This window comes from Squalius cephalus, assembly GCF_949319135.1.
Source record: "Squalius cephalus genome assembly, chromosome: 10".
NCBI lineage: Eukaryota > Metazoa > Chordata > Actinopteri > Cypriniformes > Leuciscidae > Squalius > Squalius cephalus.
The window spans coordinates 14,181,322-14,206,387 of NC_137131.1; the positions used below are offsets into that span (position 1 = coordinate 14,181,322).

Sequence of the window (25,066 nt, forward strand, 5' to 3'; positions counted from 1 at the left end):
TTGATAAGACTTGTGGCAGTGGGCTACCTTTCTAGTCCATGACTTGACCTTTAACCCTTGAACTTAAATGTGATAAATCAGACTCTGTATATACAAGTGCGTGTAAAGGGTGCAATGAGGTCACATTGACTGCTTTATCTTGCTTATTTAGCTGGACCGTTTATTTAAAGCAATTCTGCAAACAGGTTTCTGGAGTGTATAGTGAACTGGACTGGATAGTGACTGGAGATATAAAAATGGGAATAGTTCTTCTAGAGATATAGAATTGTTTTTTTAATGGACAGTCAGTCATTGACTTAATCACCATTCTTTCTTTCTCCTCTCATAGATTCAGGGCCATCACCATCTGTGTTTACATCCATGTATAGACATAGACAAGTCCTGTGAAAACATAGTTAAAAAAAGAAAGAAAAGTGAATCACATGACATTTTGCATGTGTTTTATTAAATTTTGAGTTTAAAAAAGAACAACAAAATAATATTAGTAATCAATCATAAATGGCTGAAAATGTCAAAAAGCAGCTATGTTGCTGTGGAAAATAACTCCACAGCTTCAGTAGCTGTTGCTGCCCTCTGTCTTTTTTTAAAGTCATTTAAGTCTGTGTGTAGGTCAGGGACCAAGAGTAAATGATTTAATAGTTTTATTTTATTTTTTTGTTTGGAATTAATCATAGTAAATTGACAGTCCTAGTAATTACAGAATTAATCATAACAAATTACAAAGCTAGTAATAATTACTTTTTTTTTTTTTTTTTTGTAAATCTACTTGTGAATGAAGAGTTCAGATTATTAATTGTATTCTTATAGTGCCTGCACACTTAGTTACTATGGTTTTGTGGGTGATCTTACTACAAAGACATGCGCACGCAGAATACCCAAACACATAATTTGCTTTTCCTCTGGCACTCACCTGATCATATAATGACTCTCTGTCCGCTCTTCACTGTGTGCGTAGGAGGACAGAGCTTCTCTTTCCAATTCTCTCTCTTTCACTCTCTCTCTTTCTCTCCACTACACATACATTTTCTGCTATGCTCACGTTGCTTATCTTGCCTGTTATGCTTCTATGACGTCAAGGAGAGAGAGGAGAGGTGGGTGATTAATATATATGTATGGTGTTGGCAATGGCAATGTTCTGCCTATGGATGATAATCCCTCTTGCTTTTGTTCCTGCAGTCCCTTGAGATGAACACAGCCGCTGCTAATGTATCACTGTACTGAAGGAAAGCCCTGCACAATCTCATTAGACTGTCATTACCGAATATACTGATATTAGCCTCACTTATTTTTCTTCATAGACGCCCTATTTGAACAGGAAGGAGAGGCACAAAGAATAGATCATTTTGTGCTTGTTGGTAGAATAGTAAAAGGAGAGAAATATCATTTTTGTGCATGTGTATTTTTGTGTTTTGGGGTAAAGCAGAGTGTTGTGAGCAGAATGGCAGAGAAGGGAGTGAAGGGGTGGAGCTTTTTGGCTCCCCCATTCATATTATGCAAATAGCTCTGAGCCTGTGTGCGTCTGATTGGCTGACTGGATGTGTTGCTGGCTGATAGGACAGATAAAGCAGCATTCAGCAGTGAGGCGCTGGGAAGAGGAGGAGGACAGCTTACAAGGAACAGAGAAAGAGAAACGGAAGATATAGAAGGCTTTAATGTACAGCACAAGCAAAGAAATACAGCTATTTAATTCCTTTAACCACCTGCATGTGCACTGATAGAAGACTGTACAAACGGAAGATTTAAATGACAAGACTGAATGTGACTGGATTGTGACTCTACCGTTGCAGCCCCTCCGGCAGGCAGCCCATTCACAAACAGCGGACCGCTTCAAGCGCTCTGACAGGGGAGAAGATGAGGAAATTCTGACTGACACTCCTTCTGCATGGAATTTTTATCTTGTCCTCGGTCTCAGTGGTTTTCAGGAGACCAATCTTGGCTCTAGTCCAGTTCATCAGGCTGAGCTGAGGAAGCTGAATAAAGCCGGGAAGATATGCGAAGAAAAAGCAGACAAGCAATCAGCGTGAGTGCAGCGTCTGTTTGCACCTGCCACTGAAAGACAGCTCTGCCAGCACGGCTTTTGTCGTCCGCCTGCCTTCCTGGCGAATGAGAGACCGAGGCCTCTCGGCAGAGGGGAATGGAATTCAGCCATGCGGCTCTGACTGGAGTTGTTGTTTGCCTTGTGCTGTCAGTGGGCAGGCAGTGCCTGCGTTCCTCCTGCTGCTGCTACTGACTGTTTCCAGATTATCTCAAGAGTGTAGGCTGAAAATATTCTCTGCTTGCTTCCGCCCTTCCACTTTTAGCCACTCTTGGGCAGAAGCAAGTGATAAACAACTAACTTGATGACTTGAATTAACCTACTTGGTGAATGGATGCACTGGGGGTTGAACTTAACTTGGTTGATTTAATGGAGTCTGTTGCCCCTTAAACTGATTCTGCATCTCTGGAGGATTGCGCTGGCCTGAATATTTTTCTATTTTCATCCCTCGAGGTGCCATTTTTATCATTAACTGTTCACCGGTTATGCAGAGGCTGTAGTTTCCATAGAAATGAAGATATCTGGGATTCTCTGGAGACTGAGAGTGTCAGAGTAAGGTGAAGGAGAGGTACAGGAAAATAAATCTGTTGTGTTTCCTTTAACCTGGGATGAAAAGATTTTTGGATGATAGTGGAGGTCTCTGAATGGATGAATGAAGGAAGAGTTTCAGGGAGACGCTTATTTTCCAGCCATTCCTCACTCTGAGGAAGTGAAGATACAGAGAGGTACAAAACACACTGTTCTCAAAGCACTCCTTTCTCTGAACTGCCAGAAGCAAACAGTGAACAGAGAAAAAGACTCTTAGCCATGTGCTGAAATGCTCTCCTACTCTCAATTGACTCTTTCAGTGTCCTCATGTTGAATCATATTCTTCAAATTTTTCCATTTTTGGAATACCTGTTGAAAATCTGTACTGTCAAATAGAGCACATTGTTATTTTCATGAATGTCAGATGCTATTCGGTGAGAAAAATTACAAACAAGACTTGTAGCAAGTGGGAAAAGTTGTTCAATTGTCATTTGCTAATCTTAGGATGATCGCATCTGTTTTTGCTGTGGAGGAGCATGACATCAACAAAGTGCAAATTTTCACCACTAGTATCCAAAGCCTGGTCTCTGTCAGATCATTTGTGCCTCATGGACTTCTGATAATTCTTGGGTAGAGGACTTTATCCTTGATTAGGAAAGTGAGACAACTTCACTAAAGTCAAGATCCAGATACAAGACAGTAAAATGGATGATTCCAGTATATTAAGGCGGAGAGGCCTTCAGGTAAGGATTAATGATACTTCTAACATTATTTAAAAATAATTTGAAAGTTTTGTCTCCAGTTTACTCCAGTTTCAAATATGCGACTAGTCGGTTTGCTTCCTTTCTTATTTTTCACTGTTGCTGTGATGTGTCAGCACATTCAAAAATTTTAAGCACTGCAGAAAGCAAGAAAACTCTGCCTTGGGATCAAATTATCCAGTTTTGTTAAGCAGTGTGTACCTTTCGAATGTGTCTCGGTGATAACAGATTACTGTGCTCAGGGAGGGATTTCAAATTAATTCATGGCTAAATTCAGCATTTTCCTTCTCGTATCTGCTTTTCTGTCCCTTATTCTTCAAATAATTTGCTTACTATCTTTCCTGTCTCCTTTCATATTTGAATTACAGGAACTGTCAATAGTCATCATCATGACTCAGTGTTTTATATGGGTACAAACTTTTTTTTGGACAGCTGAACAACGATTGAATTAGACTGAGCTAGAATGTGAACCAATAAAAACACGCTTGTGTTTGTGTGTCTATATATATATATATATATATATATATATATATATATATATATATATATATATATATATATATATAGACACACATCAACACTTAATCATCTGACACAGATGCTAAACTGGGAGTGTAATCACACACATCAACAAATATTCCTGGCTTTTTGCACACCCACCTCTTTTACACCCTCCAGTCTTGTTTTTTCTGTAATATTGTAACAGTCCAAGAGTATCTTGTGTAACTGCATTCAGTAAGTCCATCTGCTACTTAACCCAAGTAGATGACGACTGCTCTGCTAAATTTGAGAACATAGCCTCTTGATGCTAAGTACATGTCAAGAGATGCATAAGTGTTTTTCATATCTCATATACATATATTTAGTATCAACTCTAATTTAAACACAGTGTTAGCTACACAATGCAGTGCAGGATTCGGACTGCTATTTGAGAAAATATTTGGTTGTATAATATAACTCCTTGTCTGCTGGGGTTTTCAGTGGGCAAGATAAGACGTTAGTAAACAAGATGAAAAGAGAAATGACAATGTCCGGCTGTAATTTGTATAATATTTAAAAGACACTTGTGAAATGAAGGGTGCAGGATTGCACTGAAGTGTCATTCACTGGAAAAGCATTTTGCTTTTGAAGTTCAGCACAGGCACAGTTTGCTTCCATTCTGGGTAATAGCGGAGGTTTTAAGGCACTTTGCAGTTCTTGCGCTCAGTGCTGTCTTTTGTGCTAGGGTGTCTGTGTTTTTGCCCGTTGGCTGTGAGGCTGGATGTGGTTGAGCTGAACTCTGTGTTGTGTCTGTTCACTCAGCTGTGCAGTGGGGAGGGTTTGTCTCGATAAATCCACCGTAGGGCTTTCTGTCTGCCAGAGCCGGACAGTGAGATGAAGCAGCGGGCTTATTCCGCTATCTACTGTAACATCTCATTTAACTTCATATCCTGTTTCTACAATCACTCTGAGTGCGTCAGCAGAATCTGAACAACACCACTCGAAACACAAATAATACCATTCAAAAGTGGTTAGTAAGGTTTTTTTTTTAATATGTTTTTAAAATAAGTCTTATCCTCACCAAGGCTGCGTTTATTTGTTTAAAAATCACAGTAAAAATTGTAATATTGTAAAATGTTATTATAATTTAAAATAGCCGTTTTCTATTTTAATATATTTAAGAATGTAATTTATTTCTGTGATGGCAAATCTGAGTTTTCAGCAGCCATTTCTCCAGTCTTCAGTGTCACACGATTCTTCAGAAATTATTATAATATGCTAATTTGGTGCTCAAGAAACATTTATTATTATTATTGATGTTAAAGACAGTTGTGCTGCCTAATATTTTTTTGTGGAAACCATGATACATTTTTGTTTCAGTATAGGCTACTTTAAATCCAAAGTTCAAAAGAACAGCATTTATTTGTAATAGATTTTTTTCGTAACAGTCTTTTTTAAAAGCCTTTACTGTCTTTACTGTCTAAAACAGTCTTTACTGTCTAAAACAGTCTTTACTGTCAAAACATTTTCTCACCCCAAACTTTTGAACAGTAATGTATGCACATTTTTCTCTGGGGCTCCTTGAAATCCATATTTTTTACGAACCTATTGACTGATTGCTGATGAATAGGTCATTATGGCTTTAAGCCATGCATTCCCTTAATGCTCTAAAGTGGTCTGGGCAGTTAGTCACATGGGGACCGAGCCCAGTATGGCTGGCCAGTGCGAGACTCAATGCCCTGGAAAGCCGCATTTGGCAGTGTTTATGGGATGAGATTCTCCGTAATGCTTCTAAGTGGTCTCCTGAGGCCCAGACCTGTTAATGTTTTTTCCCTCAATGTCAGTGGTCATCCACATGCCCCTGACAATCAAACACTCTTTGGTCACAGATTTATAAATAGTGATAAATTGTTCATTAGGCACTTAGGCATGACGTGAAACACATTATCAAATTGTTAATGAATAAAAATAAACTTTTTCTGACAGTGTAGCTTATACTGTATATAGGCTGTTCATATTTGTCAAACAATGTAGCAAATTGGGATATGGAGTCACATGTGTGTGATTATTAGCATTTTAGTGCTCAAACAATTCATCGTAGATAAGTATTGTATTGCATTGGCTGATGTTTATTTCTAACTAGATCTCTGTTCACAATGTATTTAATCGACGTGTATTGCAATGTATTATTTGTGAGCCCTAGTTTATATAAACTCTGTTTTGTAAAAGTGTATATTTATTTAAATAAGTTTAAATTTACCCAATTTATTATTGAAATAAATGGTATCGGCCCTACCATTGTGATTATATCTATCTATTGTTTTGACATTCACAATGTAAAGAAGGTTTAATAAAAAGGTTGTTGGTCAATGGCTTAAATGGTCATGTAAAACTAAATTATGATTTTTTTTTTGATGCAAGAAACATTGTCTAGCATTATAAATTGATCTACACATACAGTCAAACCAAAATTTATTCAGACACCTTATCATATTATCACAGTTTATTCGCTATAGTTTAGAAAATGGTAATAAAATATGACAAGAACTCTGAGCTATCAAATTAGTTGATATTTCACTGGTTTTGTCCATCCTTCTGTTAGACTCTCACAAATGAATTAGATTGAATAGCTGTCAGCTGTTAAATTTAAGTACACAATTAGCTTAATTTTGTTCAGTCTGTGGTGTAAAAAGGTCGCATTAGCAATTAAAAAATAAAAGCAAAACATGGTCAGGTCAAAGTGTCTGAATGTCAAAGTGTCTGAATAAATTTTGGTCCCAAATTTTGATAAAAAATTACAGTCTGTATGACTGTATGAAGAATTTTTGGGGTATAATATGTCACAGTTTACTTTATTTTGCTATCCTCACTTACATAAATGAACTATAGTGTCCTGCACCCACTTGTAAAAAAATATCAAAAATTATATCTGGTGTCTTTTTGGTTTGACTGTAAATAAATGAAACCATATAATATAGCCTATTTAAACACTTCAGACTTTAAAAATATGACAGCTTAGTATTTCAGTCATTTTTAAAGGTTAAGTAGAGATTGTCCTGTTACATAATGCCAGGTTTTGTGCTCCCTTTTATTCCTTCTTTGGAAATTCACCTTTAGAATGAATATATCCATCCAGCTTAGAAGTAGAAGTTCATTTGAAGTGAAAATGAAATAAATAACCTATCTAGAATAATAAATCTGATTATGCTGTGTTTTTCTCCTCACTCTTATCTGTGTTGCTGTTGCAGGCTTGATTTTTCCTCATGATTTCTCAGGTGAATGTATCCACAGGAATTCACTTTTGCGTGTTACATACATGCTCTTGTGTGACTTTATCTGTGTTGTGAAGATATTACCTAATTTGAACCTTGCCGTTTCAGGCAGTTAATCGGTGAACTGTACCCTTTGTCAAGGTATTAGCACTAAGAATGCAGGTCTCTGTTCACTAGCTCTTTTGTTTGTGTTGATGAGCTAGAGATAGAGGTGATGGTGTCAGGGCTTTTGGTCTTCAGGTGCAGATGAGCTCTGGAGGTGTGGAGCGTAGATGTGCCGCTGGGCTCTTTATCTTTATGTTTCTACTATTTCCTGACAGGTTAGAGTGTTAAATTGTTCTTATGCCCTGGCGCGTTTGTAGGCGAGGATTTCAGACATCTGAAAATTGTACCTGTGGGCTGTATTGAATCGGAAAAGAAAGGGAGGAGGTGATGGAGATGGTGCAGCTTTGGGGGAATGAGCTCTTTAGGTGGTAGTTCAGGTTTTACTGGCACATTTTGACTCCTATTGCTTTTTATCAACCACAATGGCCTGACGCAATGACCCACTTTTATATGCTTATTCATTTTCGAACTGCTGGCACTGATAAATAGTTGTCCCTCATTTCTTCAAACTGAATCAACTTATTTTTATGTAAAAAAAAAAAAAATCTCTAGAGTTGTTGTTCAAAAAATGTCAGTACTAAAATCAATACCAGTGAAATATAATAAACAAAACAACAACAAAAATTCTCAGCCCCCCTAGGTTCCCACTTTTACACTTTTTTTTGTGTTTTTAATCTGTATACTGGCAGACTACCAATATTGAAGGAAGTGGTTCTAATTCAGCAAGGAATTATCGTATTGGGGCTGTGTAAGCAAAAACAGCGGCGTATCAAGTAATCTGCTTTTACTTTAGCAGAATTAAAGTGGTCAAAAAGGTTTCAAGGTGTCTTAATCAGGCACAATTGTTCTAAAGGGAATGGTGAAGGGCTGGTGTTTGGAGAGTATGCTGGTCACTTATGGCCATGGCCTGCTCTAGGATGCTACCAATGGACAGTGATGAGAACAGAAAGCCATTAGCCTGCAGGCGGTCAGTTAGCTGGTACGGAGTCAGACTGTGCATTCTCAAGGAATCGATACAGGCTGCATCTCTAGCTAGGCAGGTAAGAAACATTTAGGGTTTGTAAGCAGTGCTTATTCATTAGAAAAAAATCATGTTTTGTGAGAGGAGTTTTTTAGGGCCATCTAAAAAGTACCTTTTTGGCAGTATATTCCAATATGTTAAATTTTTCAATATTTTGAACTTCTCCATTTACAGCCATATTTAGTATAAAACTTGAAAAACAAAACAAAAAAAGAACAATAGAATTAAGACAAATAGGTCCTTCCCTTTTGTCTGCTTGATGTGATATACAGTATTTCATTTCTATGAATGATCTTCACACTAGAGTAATGCAACAGACTCTGAGGTCATTTGTGCAATCTGTTGAAACTCACTGGATCAAATCATTCACATTATCTATTCATTGAAATTTGGCAATTGTGGTCATTGTTTTTCACTTTTCTAATATGCTTGGACCCCAATGATTGCTGCTTTCTTTTATAAATGTGCTCTTCAAACCTTCAGCTTAGAAAATTCATCACAAAATTAATTTCAAAAACACAATCTCGTCATTTCTGTTTCTTATTGTCTCTGTCAGATCCTGGCTGGAGGCATTACTGACACTTTGTGAATACTGACGCAGCACTGTATTTTCACACGGTAAAAACAACAGTCATGGCTATTGAGCCGCTAAATAACTCATGACCGCACTCTGACCAGAACAGCCGCTTACCAAGAAGCTAAAGGGATAGTTTCTGATGACTCAGCAATGTATTAGAATGGGCATTAGTCTAGTTTCCCCAGAGATTTACATTACCATTAATATTCCTCTTTTAATACTGAATTACCCCAAAGAATAGGTTGATATCATAATTAAGGATAAAATCCTGTTGGTTTCAGTCACTTAGTATACACTAAGAATATCTGTTTAAAATGGATGCACAGTGTTTCCCATTGTAGACGTTGTCCTAAGCCCCTTTTCGCCCTGTATGAGACATGCTCGAATGAACACCAGCACTGTGGAAGTCATATTATTCTAGTGCACCATACTTTGATTGAAGAAAGCTCACTCTTTAAGGTCGTTCAGACTGCAGAGATTGCCTGTGTCCTAGTTTTGTCTATCCTCAAAACAGTACAGTGCATTCTAAACACTTTTCACTGTATTTTCCTAGTACCTGTTTCCCTGAAAATGAGTTCTTCACTAAAACTTGTTTTGCATGTTTTTGTAATATGATCAGGCTGTTTCATGATAACCTGATTATCAGCGTACGGGGGAAAAAATGGCAAAAGAGTGCGTTTGTGTTTGTGCAGTTTTTTGTGGTTGATTTTTCCTAACCAAGACAAATGTGGCCTGTGTTTGAAGGAAGGCAGAAGGTAGGAAAATACAGGATATTGATGTAACAAATAAAGAAGGCAAAGAATAAATATAATAAGACTAATTGAGAGATCATCAACTTATTTATTTTTTTGCAATCATATTCCATTTACTTCCCATCCATTTGTTGTGCTGTATACTTTTGGCTGCTCTGTCAGCACAGTAAAGCCTTGTTGTATTACAAGATGGTTGAGACTGCTTAACAAATCTGGACTTTAAAGCTCTATGGCTGTGATTTCAGACAATGATGTCTAAAATATCCATTTCACCATGCTCCTAATTGGGGTATGGGCAATGCTGCCGGCCCCCCGGTCAAAGACTTGGGATACATGCATTACGGGCACAGCAATAAGCTCACTTTGAGACCAACATGAGAGCATGAGCTCATCGTTTTAGACTGAATAGAGGAGGGAGGAGGAGGTGGGTGAAGGGGAAAGTGCCAGAAAGAGAGTGGACTCAGCTGCCAGAGATTGAAACATGCATACACACAAACCCAGACTTGGATTGGTGGCTTCACGGCAGACAGTATTACTTAGCAGTAATGAATTCAGGCTTAATCTGTTTTGTCCCCCTTGTCTTAGAGATAAAACATTAAGATAGCACTAAAATACATTCAATCAATGACAAATGGGTTACTATCATTATCGCAAATCACAAACAGTGTAAAATATTTAACATTAGCAAATTTTATTTATGTAACGTGACATTTTACAGTGTAACAAGATATTCAATGGCTTGATTTTGTTCATCAGGAATTGATTGAATTGTGAAAAGTGGGTGGTCCATATCAAAATGGATTCTGATCAAGGTTACAGTCAATTGAGGAAGATTTGTTGAATAAATGATTTACTGTCATTGCCATAACTTTTATGTTTTGCATCACCTACAATACTAGCCTCAAAATGCGTTATCTATATGGCTATTGATTAACATAATTTTCTATATCTGCACAACCTAGATGACGTCATCTAAAAAGGAAGGTCATTTCAGAGCCAGAGCGAGTCATTGCATTTTTATGAAAGATTACGTACGCAAACATTTATTTTCATTTGGAATGACATGCACTAATGAATCATTAATGACCAGGGACATGTGTTAAGAAAGTAAATAGTGTACATTTTTATTTAATTTTGACTTTAGAGTTAAATGAGAGGTTGTAAAAAAAAAAACCTTGCCTTTATTAAAAGCCTGCCACAGATATTTAGTTAGTGAATCCAGATCAGTTTTTTATTGGTTTGTGGGTGAAGAATAGAGTAAGATTCCAGAATAGTGTCTGGACACCCCCCTCTCTATACTTGGCCGTAGGCTAAATATTGTTTCCAAACTCAGTTTCACAAAAACAACATGTTTGGACAAATGAGGACACTGTAATCTTTTCCTACACATAGAACTAACAGTTCTCTCTTGATGGAAACTATAATACCTTTACTGTCACTTCCCTTTCTCTGTGTTTTTTTCTTCTTCTTCCATTCACTTCTATCTCTCTTTTTTCCTTTTGTCTGGCACTTGAAGTTAGTGGTCTCTGCTGTAGCACCTCTCTCAGTAGGCATTAATCAAATGCACAGCAAAATAGCAGTATGTTGGTTGCTTGTCTGTCTGTTCGCGCAGTTGGGGGCGGCTTTTGATCGTCTGCCTCTCGTGTGGTGTCCTCTCTGGGGAGCCAGACCTCCGTCTACCCTCACACAGCCGTTTCTCCTTCAGCTAGTAATGAGCACCATTGCTCCTTTTGTCTCTCTGTGTATCTGGCGTCTTTTCTGCCATCCATAACACATACATGGGCTCCATGCCTTGATTGCTCTTTCTCTACATTGGCTCTTTTATTTGTCTGGGTGTGGCATGGTTCCATCCTCTATTGTTTTCCCAGTCTTTTTTCTCTTCTCATTATATTTTCATTTTCTTTACCTTCTGTGAATTCATTTTCATTTCTTGTGTTCATTTTCTACTTCAAGCGCTCATTCGTTGTCTTCCTGAGAGGCGCATTTTAGTAATTGTTGTATTATTCAGGAAAATTCTGTAGCTGTTTTCTTTGACCAAGACAAATGAGGTTCCTTCGCTAGTGTGCAGACGCTTGTGCTGAGTGTGTGTGTGGATTGTGTTCATGGTTTATGGGGGGTGGCGGATATCCCAGAAGTGTGAATTGAAGATGTTTGTGTGTCAGGGAGTTTGATAGCACCTGGGAGTCGAATACTGACGACCGGAGAAGTGTCTGTTCGCGTACCAGTAATGAACTCAGACTCTCAGTCATGGGGGACAGGAAGAATAGTGGGAGAATGTCAGAGACAAAGATGGGACAAATATGACTTCATTACTCTCCCAGAGGAGCATGGGATCTGTTTAGTACCAAGTGCAAAAACAATTGCCCCAAACTTTTTGGGAAATATTTATTATTTCTAATAAATTCTAAATGTTGTTTTTTTTTTAAATGTTTTATTTCTTATATATATATATAAGCCAATAATTTTTGGTGGACGAAATTTCGATGCATCCCTATCTATATTGTAAGTCCATGATTTCAAAACACACTTTTACTGGAATCGATGGCATAAGATGCAACACATTACTGATTGGTTTGTAGTTTATCAGTGCAGCACTGACTTTTCAGTGATTCAAAAGTGGGTCAGTCTTTACAGTTTTCTTCCTGCTTCCTTACGGTTTCATTAATATGTTTGAGCACCTCAAAAGACCCAGTTTTTTTTTACTTCTTTCCCACTCATGAATGCAATGTTCTATTCCTGCAACTGTCACTTAGAGCAAAACAATACTGAATATTAGCATGATCAAACCACATGCAGCACTGTATTGTTTAAGCCCCGTTGTGGTGAGGGCAATGCATTGTTGTGAATAATCCCGCCAACATTGTGTTTTGAAGCTCCTTCGTTTGCAGTGTGGGGTGGGGGGATGACGACTGTCACCCTGTATGTAGGAGACGGATGAGCTCTCTTTGAATATCGTAGCCGGCTAGATATACCAATGAGACAGCCTGCTGCTACATGTGGAGAGATCTGACAGAACGTAGCTCCAGCATTGTCACGTTAGCTCGATGCTAATGCATAATGATCTGTAGAAAAAACAATACTGGCAATGGCTTAAAGCGTTAAAGTCCAAATAAAGGTAAAAGCAACATAGCTGTCAAACAGAAGCGGGCAAATACGTTTCCCACTTGGCATGCTGGTACATCATTACTGAATTTTAATTCTTCAAAGAAAAAAAAAGAAGAAAAACACATCTGCCAATCTCCACACCAGCATTGTATTTTTCTTTACTCTCCATAATCTCCATTTAGGAATGTAGAATTAATTTGAATATGCAAATTCTAATTAGGATTAGTGGGTTTTTTTCATGTTCTTTTTTTAATTTCCACAGTTTGATAGTCAGTGTGAATAGCTTGACTGATCACTAGATTAGCATCTGAGTGAGGGAGCGCAGGAAAAGACAGAATGAGTGAATTAAGGGCTAGACGTCCTCCTCTGCCAAAAGCGCACCACAATAGTAGGGATAATTACTTGGTGCTTCCTTCCAACAACACAAGGAGATCCTCGTATATCACGACTGCTAATTGCACCGGTTTAGCCCTCACGTAGTATAACGAGAGGCTGGCGGCAGCCAAGTTGTCTTTGTATGTAATGATGATGATGATGTGCCATCTCTTAAAACCTGCAGCTGCGTCTAACAAGTATTTCACAGCATTTCTCTCTGCATCCTTCCGCTTGCCCTCCTTCTGTTCTTTTATTCACTCTTTTCCTATCCTGTACCTAAGCTGATGCGCATCCTGTCTTCCCCTGTGGCCCCGCCTCAGCCATCTTCCTGCCCTACATACTCCCAGCACCAGCTTCAATTAATATGAATGAGCCACAACCCGAATTAAACACTCCGTTCTCTCACACGCAACTAGGTTCATTTTATTCCATGCATCTTAAGTTAAATGATGACTATGGTAAACCTAGATGTTAGCAACTTTCCAGTTACCATCTAAAACACTCTAGCATCATGATGGCGAGTTTTACATGGGCAAACACCTCTCATATTCTGAAAAAAAAGTATGCTCTTATGGAGCTCTTAATTATCCTGCACTTGTAAATTCTAAACCTAAATGTATCAATATCGTTCTATAGATGTTTTCCCTTGTTGTTTGGCACAGTTGTCCATTATCTTCCGTTACAGCCCAACAGTTTTCAATCACTCATTATAATGATGTCTGCTCTGCCACAGGCGTCACACTCTCCTTCTTATGTATATTGTTCTATCTGTTACAATGACCCAGTTAATTAATATCCTCCTAGTACATATAACTCTTTGATTTGCCTTTCCCTCTCTTTCCCTTTCTCACCCCCATCAGTTTCCTTTGCTTGTTCATTGCAAGCAATTAGTCTTGACAGGCAGTGCTACGCCCCATTTACTCCATAAAACAATCAAACAGCCTCAGGCCTGCTTCATGCAATCACTATACCCTTCTTGAACTTTTATTTTTTAAATATAGTGGCAGGAAGCAATGGAGGACTTGTTGGTTTCTAAGATCTTGCTAGCAACGCTTTTGGTTATAGTTGCTGAGCTTTTAGGAGCTCTGTAACTCTGTCCTTTCCCCTGAAACTCAACGAGCAAGGCCTCCCTTGGGTCCACTGTAATTAGTTCATTAGTCCTGCGTAATGAAATCGGCCAAGACTGCGTCAACGTGTCCAGGGGTGGCAGCGTGCTTGTATCTTTCTCTCTCACACCGTGTCCTAACCAGGTGTGACTTGATAAAGCTACACACAATAAAATATATCTCTTTCTTGCTTCTCGAGCAAAAAGCAACGGGGCATTTTGGTAATTATATAGTTTCAATTTCTGCTCATTGCTAGTCCCGCCCACAGTGATTTTTTGGTCTGCTCCCAACAACAGTGCATTAAACATGAAATATCTTCTGATTGCTTGAAATTGCACCAGTTTCATGCACAGCACAGATGCCATATTTCCTAAATGCTTAAGAAGCTGTGAACCATCTTTAAGAGACCACTTGTTATGCTAACTGATCTTAAAACCATGTGTCATTGGTACTCTGGATTATCCTCCTGCATCTGTAATCTTCCTTTGAGGAAATATGCCAGCCATTCACTCAAGGACAGAAAAAGCTGGCATGATTGACATGTTGAGTGCCTGTCCTGGCAATCTTGCTGTTCCGCACACAGCCTGTCAGTGTCAGAGGCTGTCCAGTGTCCCTGGTTTGGTCTCAAGGGAACCAGTGAACTCTGACTTTTTGACCAGAGCTGTCTGTTTCCATCCTGGAAGCTTTTGGACACTGTATTTGCCCGGGACAGGGCAGCACTTTGACAGCTGTCATCAATTCTTTATGCTTCGAGTGTCAGTGTGAACCTCACATGTGGCTGCATTTTTTTCCCTTTTGCAGTGCTCGCCAAGGCAAACACACTAGGGATGCTCTAATCTGGATTTTTGCAGCCGATACCGATTACCGTTTTCTTTGTGTGTGTGTGTGTGTGTGTCGTCATCGTGATCCGCCGATACTGATCCCGATTATTCAAGTAATATAAGTCATATTTTTTTATATTTTTTATTTTTTAACTACCGTTCAAAATATATATTTTTAAAGAAATTAATACTTTTATTCAGCAAGGATGCATTCAATTGTTCAAAAGTGACAGTAACAACATTTTTAATGTTACAAATAACATTACAAATAAATAATGTTACAAAATGTTCCAAATAAATGCTGTTTTTGAACTTTCTATTCATCAAAGAATCCTAAAAAAAAAAAAGTATCGTAATGGTTTTCACAAAAATATTAAGCAGGACAACTTTTTTCAATATTGATAATTAGAAATGAGAAACAAATGAGCATATTAGAATAATTTCTGAAGGATCATGTGACACTGAAGACTAAAGTAACAACTGCTAAACATTCAGCTTCATCGCCACAGGAATACATTACATTTTAAAATATATTAAAATAAAAACATTTATTTTAAATTGCAATATTTCACAATAGACTTGTTTCAAAAACTTATGCACAGTACAGTCACAGCAGATCTGGTTTGTTTCAGTGCTCTAGCACTGCCGTTGCATTATTATTTAGTACTCTGCTGGGTCAGGTTGATATGAGTGGAGCCTGACTCTGTCTGTAACAAATCATAATGATGCTTAACGAATGTTCAGTGTGTGTTTTGTCTTAATGTATGGCTGCTTAGCCTCAAGAGCTCCGAGGCTTTTGTAATAAGCTCTGCTAGAAATCTATTCTGGAGGGCACAACACCACAAGTCAGCACTAATCGGGGAGAGATTTATACCTGTCAGTCAAACTCAAAACTGTTGCCCAGGATAACTGGATTCCATCAGGTTCTATTCTACCCAATGTCACAATAAAATTGTGCAGCATCTTGATGCGACACACTGTTTAACCCCTGAAACCTGAAATCGGCCACCTCTGGTAAGCTCTTATAACAGTGTAAACACAGATATGCTTATCTCGCTGCAGCTACTGATGGCTTTAACTGTCTCCAGGAGTCCATTTAAGCAGTGTGGTGCTGCTTTCGGCCCATCTCACTGATTACATTTCCCTGCACTACGGCTTCCTGTCGTGCTGGATGGACTTAAGAAATATTAATGGGCTCCATTGGGTAGATTGCTTTTGTGGGAGAGCAGGGGGCCTGCTCCAAACTGTCACTCTGGCTAATTTCATTGCCTAGCCTTTTAGCCCATGGCAATGACAGAGCCTTGGCCAGAATGCTGTTGTGTGTATGTGTGTGGCTTTGTGTAGCAGAGCAACTGCTCCCTGGTCTCCCTCAGACCCCACCCTCCATATGCCTTAATGAAATCAGTCTGCCAGAACAGAGTTCATTCGCTTCAGATTGCATTAAAAAAAAAGAAAAAAAAAGGAAAGAAATATTTGTCCAAAATTGTTGATGTTTTGTTTTTATAATTACAGAAACATCACAAATTGGCTTTGATATCACAGTTATTCAAACATGTAATTCATATATAATACAATTCATAGCAATCAATATCTTATATAAAATAATTAGGGCTGACAAGCAATTACAATTTTTAATCTAATTAATTACATGATGTGCCGATTAATTAATCTAATTAATCGCAAATGAATCGCACATCAAACTTGGCTGAGAAATTACCTCCAAAAGATAATGTCATTGTTGTGTTAAATGAGAAGGCATCAAATATATATTACAAAAAGTAGTTTAAGAAAGAAATGTTTTGATTCAGCATAGCATTTATTACACACACGTTTTGGCTACAATGGCCATGGGTTTTTTCTTTTTCTTAATTTTTTTTTTTCTGAAGCTGCATCTGAATTGGTATTTAGATATGTTTACAGACCAAAACAGTTTGATTACCAACATTCTTTAAAATATCTTCTTTTATGTTCTTAAAAAAAAGAAAAGAAAGTCATACAGGTTTGAAACAACTTGATGGTGAGTAAATGTACAGAATTTTTACTTTTGGGCAAACTATCCCCAAAATATGAAATAATTTTTCTTGAATGAAGTGATACTCTAAATAAGAAACTAAAACTGCCAGTAGGTGGCGGTAAATGTCTAAAGTCATTGAGTCATTAATTCATTCATTCATTCGATTCGTTCAAACTGGTGATTCTTTCAGGGATGAAGTAAATGGCTCTCTTCATGAATGGGCCATTGAATAATTCGTTCACCCAAATGATTCGCTTAAAATGCGGATTCATTCAGAAATGAAACACCACTGTGTGTTTGGAGATTCACAGCAGTTGTGATCTGGCTTTACAGGTAATATTTTCGTTGGCAAAATTGAGCAAAAACAGACAATATTGTGTCTAAAATATAACACAATATGAACTTATTATTAACTTAAAAAATCATATAGGGAGATTTTAGCCCTGATATCTTGAGTTTTAGGGGCATTCTAACTGCATTCTATAGGTTACGTCACGCAGTGAGTTGTTGCCCTCCATCATGTTCGTCACCAATTAACTGTATAAAATGTAAGATGACCTACGCGGGGCGGGGCGGGTGCGTTAAATGCCTTAAATAATTTTATTTGCATTATTTTTCCATATCTAATTAATTAAAATAACACGTTAAATCAACAGCCCTAAAAATAAAATAAAATACAATTATTTTATTAGAGATGGACAGGGAAAAGTGGCTGGAGTAGAAATACAGCAATAGTAATGGGGCATCCCAAAGGGATCCAAGGACAACTTTGGAGATTATAAGCTGAGTGATCTATTCGTCACATCACTGCAAACTACTCGCTTCTATTTTAGAGTCAAACAAAACTTAGGCTGTACACTGTAGTTCAAAAAGTACTGCTTATGCTAGGTAGACAGCTTACAAAGTTTTGAAACCCAGCCTCAGTCTGGCTTTGTCGTAGTTTTTTTCTGCGTTCAGTGCGGAGCTGTAGATAATAGGCATGAACATTTCTATGGCACGCTCTCACTCCTGTCACAGTTCTCCTGAACACTATCACACATACATACCATCCAGATATCAGGCAGCACTGGTTTGCTCCACAACTAATCAGATTTTGCAACGAGTCTAGATTCTCACTTCATCTTACACCCAAGCTAACAAGGTTTAGTCCATCTACAGTGCTTGAAGGCTGATGCATCCATACCTGAGTTGGGTCAGAGCAGTGGGAATGCACTGATGAGCACTTCAGGCTTGTTATGGAGAGAGAGAGGAGAGGCTACAGAGTTCAAGAGAGAGTGAGAGATGCACTTTTTCTGACAGCACAGAGGGAAAGTGATTTCAAGTTGACATAAAAGAGGGAAAAGCTGCCATATATGAAGCCTCTAGGCATATCAGGTTTGTATCGGTGGAGTTGCTAATTAAAAAAGTAGGCTCATGTTTTGCTAAGGCTGCACTTTGAGAAGTTGCTGTATTAATATTCTGCAGATGGGTCAGGAAGGCGTGAAGGTTCCCTGGCTCAGTCCTCCACCGGTGTGGGGAGACAGATGTCTCATAGACACGCTCTGAATACAGTTACAGCTCTCACACTCTCTCTCACACTCTCTATCCTCTCAGAATTTTACCTGCTGTTTCTCCTCTGGTCAGTACAATATTGCATTTGTCTGGTCTAATATGTTCTTTCTCCACTTCTGTCAAATATCCCTGCAGTAATAAGAGCTGGTTTCAGTAGGAGGCTGAAGGTTTTTTTTTATTTATATATATTTTTTGGTCCACTTGAAATGAGTTATGCTCTCAGCCAGAGATTGTACTGAGAATCATTCTCATTCTCTGAACAAACATGTCTTTAGCCTTCCATTGACAGCCGCAATTGAAATCATAGCTATCACATTTGAGATAATGATATATATCGTGATATATAAACTTTATAAGTGATTCAAAAACTAAAAAGAATTTTGATCTTGAAAAGACTTTATTACAATACTGTGAAATATATATATTTTTTTAAAGATTTTGCATAACATATTTGATTTCGAGGTTTTCATATTTGGAAAAAAAGATAATAGATAATTATGCATAATATACATATTATAGTAAATTTATTTTATTATGGAATTTTCTGTATTGATTTTTCACTGGTGTTATACACATTTTTAAAGTATTCATTGCATTTTGTCATGTTTTTTAGGGTTGAAGGAAACTTAAAAGGTACTGGTAATTTTCTTCCGTTTTTCTACAGTATGTATTTTTTTTCTTTGTCTTTTTCTCTTACAGCGTACTTGAAAAGTTCTACTTGTTGCCAAATTTCTGTCAGCTTATGGTTTCAACTGGTGTATCACCCACCCCTATGTTTTATTCATATATTTTTTTTCTAGATGATGATGAGTAACATGGAAATCACTTCCAAGTTGCTCCTATTATAATATTTAGTTGTATTTGTATACAGTATACTTCTGATTTAAAGACTGCTGTTGTTTAAAGTGACAGCTAAGCCAGATGAAAGGAAACATGGTGTCAAGAGAAAGTACTCACTACCACACGCTTGTGTAACTGGATGAGTTGAATCAGTAAGGATCAGTACGCACATGGCCTCTGCCCATACACCCACACTTTTAATGGATGTTGCGCGTTGTAAACACATCCCATAATTGAATGTAACAACGTATCTAAAAGCCATTGTTTTGGGTGGCTATTTATCTGTCAAGAGCGCTAATAACACTGTTCAGATTTTGTTTTGATAGAAAGATTTAACTCTCCACACATCAAATGAGGTTTTGAAAAGGGGTCCAGGGACCACAAGAGGATTCTAGGGGGGGGTCTGTTGAAAATCAGAGAGAATTCCTCTGAAGCAATGCTTATTGTGAAAAGCTCTTTACAAATAAATTGAAATCTGAATTTAATAAAAAATTTCTAGTCAGGTTTGTGTATATAACATCACTGTTATATAGTGTTTGATTTATGTGTGTGTGTGCTCGGGTTATTTACATGAGAGGAGATTCACTATGAACTATGACAGATGGTATGGCCTTATTATGTGTCTGTCCTCTCTGTCCCATGGGTCCACTGGACCTGATATCAGTTATCTATTCTCAGTCCAGCTATCAGTAGGCATGCAAGTGCTCTAAGGTAAATCTGGCTATATGAAATAATGGTTCACTTTTGCCATCTAGTGGTGTTTTTTTTTTTTTTTACCTTCAATATGGGAGAAAACAAAACTCATAATGCTGGATGCAAGCCACTATTCCACTCAATCATTATTTGAATCATATATATAATATTCCACAGCCTAATATTTAAAGAAAAGCCTGTTGTTAAGAGTTCCCTCCAGTTAAATTGTAAATATGTCTGTTTCATTGTAACCCAAGTTGAATTGTGCCACCTGGTGGATGGTTTAGTGTCTGTATCCAATTTAGGTTTCCATGATATCTTGTGCACAAGTTCACAAGCTCTGCTCTTTGCTTTGTGACACAGACACATTCATTTGATTTACAGTTAATCTTGTGTTCTTCTCTTTCTTCATTTCAGAAGGAGCTGAGTCTTCCCAGAAGAGGCAGTTTGTGAGTACTTGAGAAGTTTTTTTTTTTTTTCCTGAATGAGGATAGCGAAACCTGGTTTATTGTGAATAGTCTGACCTTGAGAAATTGTATAAAAAATTCTAAGTGAACAGAATGCTATGCCTATTAAGCAAAGAGGTGTGTAGTTCTGGTCATCTCTTTTAATTGCACTTTAGTACGTACTGTGAATTACATAAATCTCTTCCATACTGCTTAAAGAAAGCAGGGAAGACTCTGTGGAATTCTTCATTGTCGTACATTGTGCGTACACACGATTACTAACTCATTTAGTTATTGTGTATTATTGATGTTGCAGATACTCCAGTCATTTTGTTTTGCTTCTGATAAATTAACACTAAAATAACACTTCTGATATTGTGAGTATTAGCATGATCTGTCATATGACATTCATTTACTGTAAATTAACCTTTTTCTACTGCTCCTTCAGAAGCCTTTTTTTTTTAATTGATCATTGAACCACATGCACAGGATTGTGGATTATCATACACATTAAAGGAAAGGATACATCTATTTTGCCTTCAAAAATCGACCAGATGGATGCATCTTAGTAGTCAGGATGTAATGCAGTCATATATTTTAGACTTGCATTAATCCTAACTATGTGTGTGGATATTGCCTGATAAGGCAGTGTGTTTAATGTTTCAGACACTGCTGTATCAGTTGGGTTAGTATTCTTACTAGATCACAGTGTCAACACTGTTTATTGCACATGGACTGGGCCATGGGGGTCGTAGGTGACTGGTAGGGCAGTGACAGACAGATTACTGCAGGCCTTTTCCGACAGCTGGGCATTTTGGTTCCTGTTCTAGCACACCTATCTATATCTTCCTTTCTGTTTATTTTTAACCCACTGCCTGCAAAGAATGTGCTCTTTACAGCCAATCATACGAACGCGCATTATCAGCATCATGAGAATAGGGGTGAGCAGACAAAATGTCGGTGTTATATTTTTGATGTAATATAGTGTGCTGCAAGTGCAAAGGTTGTGTGTGGCATACTGTTGTTGTGTTCTTTCTTATGCACACAGGCTAAGGGTTTTGTTTTTCTCGTCTTTGTATAGCTCAGAGTGACTGGCAGGGGCAGGAAGAATGCTGGCTATTGTGAGGGTTCACCGAGTTTGTTCCACCCGCCACGGGATTACAGGACTTAATCAAATCAAGCCTTCTATTCAGCCACACTGTTTGTCCGTGAAATCTCATTTTAGCCCTCATTCATTTAGGATTTTGGTACTTTCTGACTCCCCCTCTCGTATCTCCTTCCTTTTCATCTCACCTTTTCACTTTCTGGTGTGGGAACCCTGTAAAGGGGAAATGAAAATTCAATCATTTTTTTACTCACCCTCATGTCAGTCAAAACCTGTATTACTTACTGGAACCCAAAATGAGATGTTTAACAGAATGTTCATGCTGCTTTTGTTCATACAACTTTTTGCAAACATTTGTCAATGTCAGAGAAAGACAAAGCAGACAAGCACCATAAGATTACCTTTTCCATCACCAAATGCCCAGTAGGCTAATCTATAATAACATTAAAAAAAAATCTAAAATATATATGTATATTAATAATAACAACAACAACATTAATAAACGATACAAACGTTTAACACTGTTGAATAAAATCTTTAGCAAATCTCAAAAATGATTTTTTTTCATACTTCATGCATGTACAATATAATGTTGTAATGTCACTATATAGTGATGTCTAAATTCACTTTAACATTCAAAATGGTTTTTAATTACAATTTTAATGTATTATTTTTTTCATTTATTTAGTTAAAATGTGGTAGAATTTAATATGTAAATTGACTCATTGGTATTGGTACCAAACATTTAGTATCAGTGCATCCCTACTTTAACTTTAACTAGTATTTATTTATTTATGTCATTTTTGGAGCTTGACACTGACAGTATCTATTCCCTTTCATTTTCATTATATAAAAAAGAATGACACAGGTTTTGTGCAAATATCTCCTTTTGTGTTCCACAGAAAATAGCAAGTCATATGGATTTGGAGAGAAATTAGGGTAAATCATAAGCAAATTTTCATGTTTAAGTGATCTGTCCCTTTGAGCATACTCACACAGAGCTGTACATCATGTGTCAGTGTAATTTGCTTTCCTGTAGTGGTGTGTGTCAGTGTTGAACCAGTCAGGCTTAACTCTCGTGCTGGTGATTCTCTGCTCTTTGATCCTGCCTATTGTCTCCTTGAGGCTACATTTAGCCAAAAGCATTCGTCTGGGGACAGTTGATTCTCAGAACTGTGTGTATACAGAGATGGACCGGTGTGAGGTAGGGGCAACAGCTGCACCTCCCCCAGGGTCTTGTGATATCATAAGAATGCCCTCTCCCTCATTACTCGATGTGTTTCTGTGCCTCTGACTGTCTTGCCAACACATACACCCACTAGAAGTAGAGCTCAGAGGAGAGTGAAGCTTCTAATGTGTTTAGAATTTGGATTGTTACACTCTTAACATTTTCTCTTCAGACTGATGTTATGGTACTTCACAGTGCTCAGAAAGACAGAACGCTCCCGGACACAACTTTAGAGGACTGTCGTTTAACAACAAATACCGTCATGACAGAAGTGGATACTTGCTCTGGCCGCGGACAAGATAAGACTTGAAGGCACATTGTGATTTGACAGTTGATGTTTGTGATAAAGAGTTAAAGGAAGTATGGCTGGAATTGCTGAAACTTTCACAATCAGAGTTGGTAGTTTGATAACAGACTTTTACACTACGCCATGTAGTTCTTTTACCACCTGTCGCTGGACCTCTGAGTAAAGACTTTTTTTTTGCTTATCCATCTATTATACTCATGAACATGAAGAAAAGAAAGGAAAGACTTGGAGCCCCTAACCTCCATTTACAGTAAGAGTTTATTCAGATCATAAGTATGAGCTAAGGCTGCACGATTTGAGGAAAAAATTGAATTTTTTTTTTTCTGATAAAATTTGTGATTGTAATTAAAGAAAATACAATTTGGCAAAACATTGTGATTTTATATCAATATGACTATAAGATATTAATAGTGCTTATTATGTTATGCTATAATTTTTACTAAATAAATATACAAAAAAAAGAATATTACTATTTTAATATATCTGTAAAATTGCAATTCTAATATTTATGACTGTCTTAATTTTTTATTTTTAAACATTAAACCATCAAGCTTTTATTTCTAGGGTTGGGAATCGAAAATCAATTCCAATTCTGTAATCGAATACTTGAGTTCAGGAATCGGATACTTGTTATAAAATTAAAAATTTGATTCCTCTTATCGATTCCTTTGCGAGTATTTCAATATTACTTTAAACAATTCAAGCGTGAGACTTTCTGTTTTCATGTGTAACAGTATATTGGATCCGTGCAGCTCTTAAAGTGACAGCAGCTTAATATTCCTGTTGCGTCTCTATAATAACACTAATCAAACAACAAAAGACAGAGAAATTTCACTAGTTTTTGACTGAATAACTTTTAAAATTCAAACCTGTAAATTTGTAATATATATTTTACTCATAAAGTGCTGTGTTATTTTACATTTGATTACAGTTTCTGTACCTGAATACCTGAAAATCTTCTATACAATCGTATCTTTGTTCAAACTTTTTTTGTGATTGCAAATTTTTTACTTGTTCTTTTTTAATTACTGAGTGTTTACTTGCCTTTTAATAATGCTTGAAATTTATATTAGTTAGGCTAGTTGGTTTTCTATGGTATTTTTAAACCATAGGCAAAATTCCTTGCAAAAGTGTTCTTTAGTCTGTTTATTTGTGTTCATGATATTCAGCTAAATATTTTGCGATAAGACTAAATGTGAATGATATCTAAGTTTTTTTTTTTTTTTACCTTATTGAAATCGAAATTAGGAATCGATAAGCAGATTGGAATCGGAATGGTTCAAATTCAAACGATACCCAACCCTATTTATTTCAGAAGAACTTTAAGCTTTTCTTTTGTTTATAAGTGCTCCACGACAGATGCAGAGATGAGTTCATGTTGAGCATCATTTACCTCAAACCGAGATAACAAAAGCTCTGAGATAACGAAAACACTGGATCATGAGCTGCTCATGTGTAAAAGAACACAGTGCTGTGCTTGCCTCTTAAACATGTTGGCGCAATGAGTGCATATACAGTATTTGTTTAATTAAATTGTAGCATTTGCGATTTTGAAAATCACTATTTCCAGATTTTGGTTTTATTTTGAATAATCGTGCAGCCCTAGTATGAGCCAACAAATGTTGCTTGTATTTGTTTACACAACTTTTATTATTTCCTTGTTTTTAAACTTTTACTTGAGTTCAGCTGACTGTCATTCATTTTTGCAATGAATGAACTCCATTGGTTGAGGTTTCTAAACATGACCACAGCATTAGCTTTACACAAACAGACCGCAGACTCGGACCTCCTTGGCAGTTAAGCACCGGGTTTCCTCTTTCCCTGTCTCAGTCTGTCTGGGAACCTGATACCTGCTTTCCCCTCATGCTCTGAGTGGTGGCTGAGTTTCTAGCTCTCGTCTCGATGATTGACAGCCACAGTGTGTAGCTCAGTTTACAGCCTCAA

At 37.4% G+C, this 25,066-nt stretch overlaps 1 protein-coding gene across 7 annotated transcripts in view; it reads left to right on the forward strand.

Moving 5' to 3' along the window:
- mast2 (microtubule associated serine/threonine kinase 2) overlaps positions 1-25,066 on the forward strand; it is a 135,194-nt gene that overhangs the window by 57,955 nt on the left and 52,173 nt on the right. For 4 of the 7 annotated variants that reach the window (XM_079882821.1, XM_079882822.1, XM_079882823.1 and 1 more), the window contains exon 4: positions 20,454-20,485. In XM_079882821.1, the coding sequence (XP_079738947.1) occupies positions 20,454-20,485 (32 nt within the window). The other 3 variants (XM_079882827.1, XM_079882829.1, XM_079882825.1) reach the window with 2 other exon arrangements.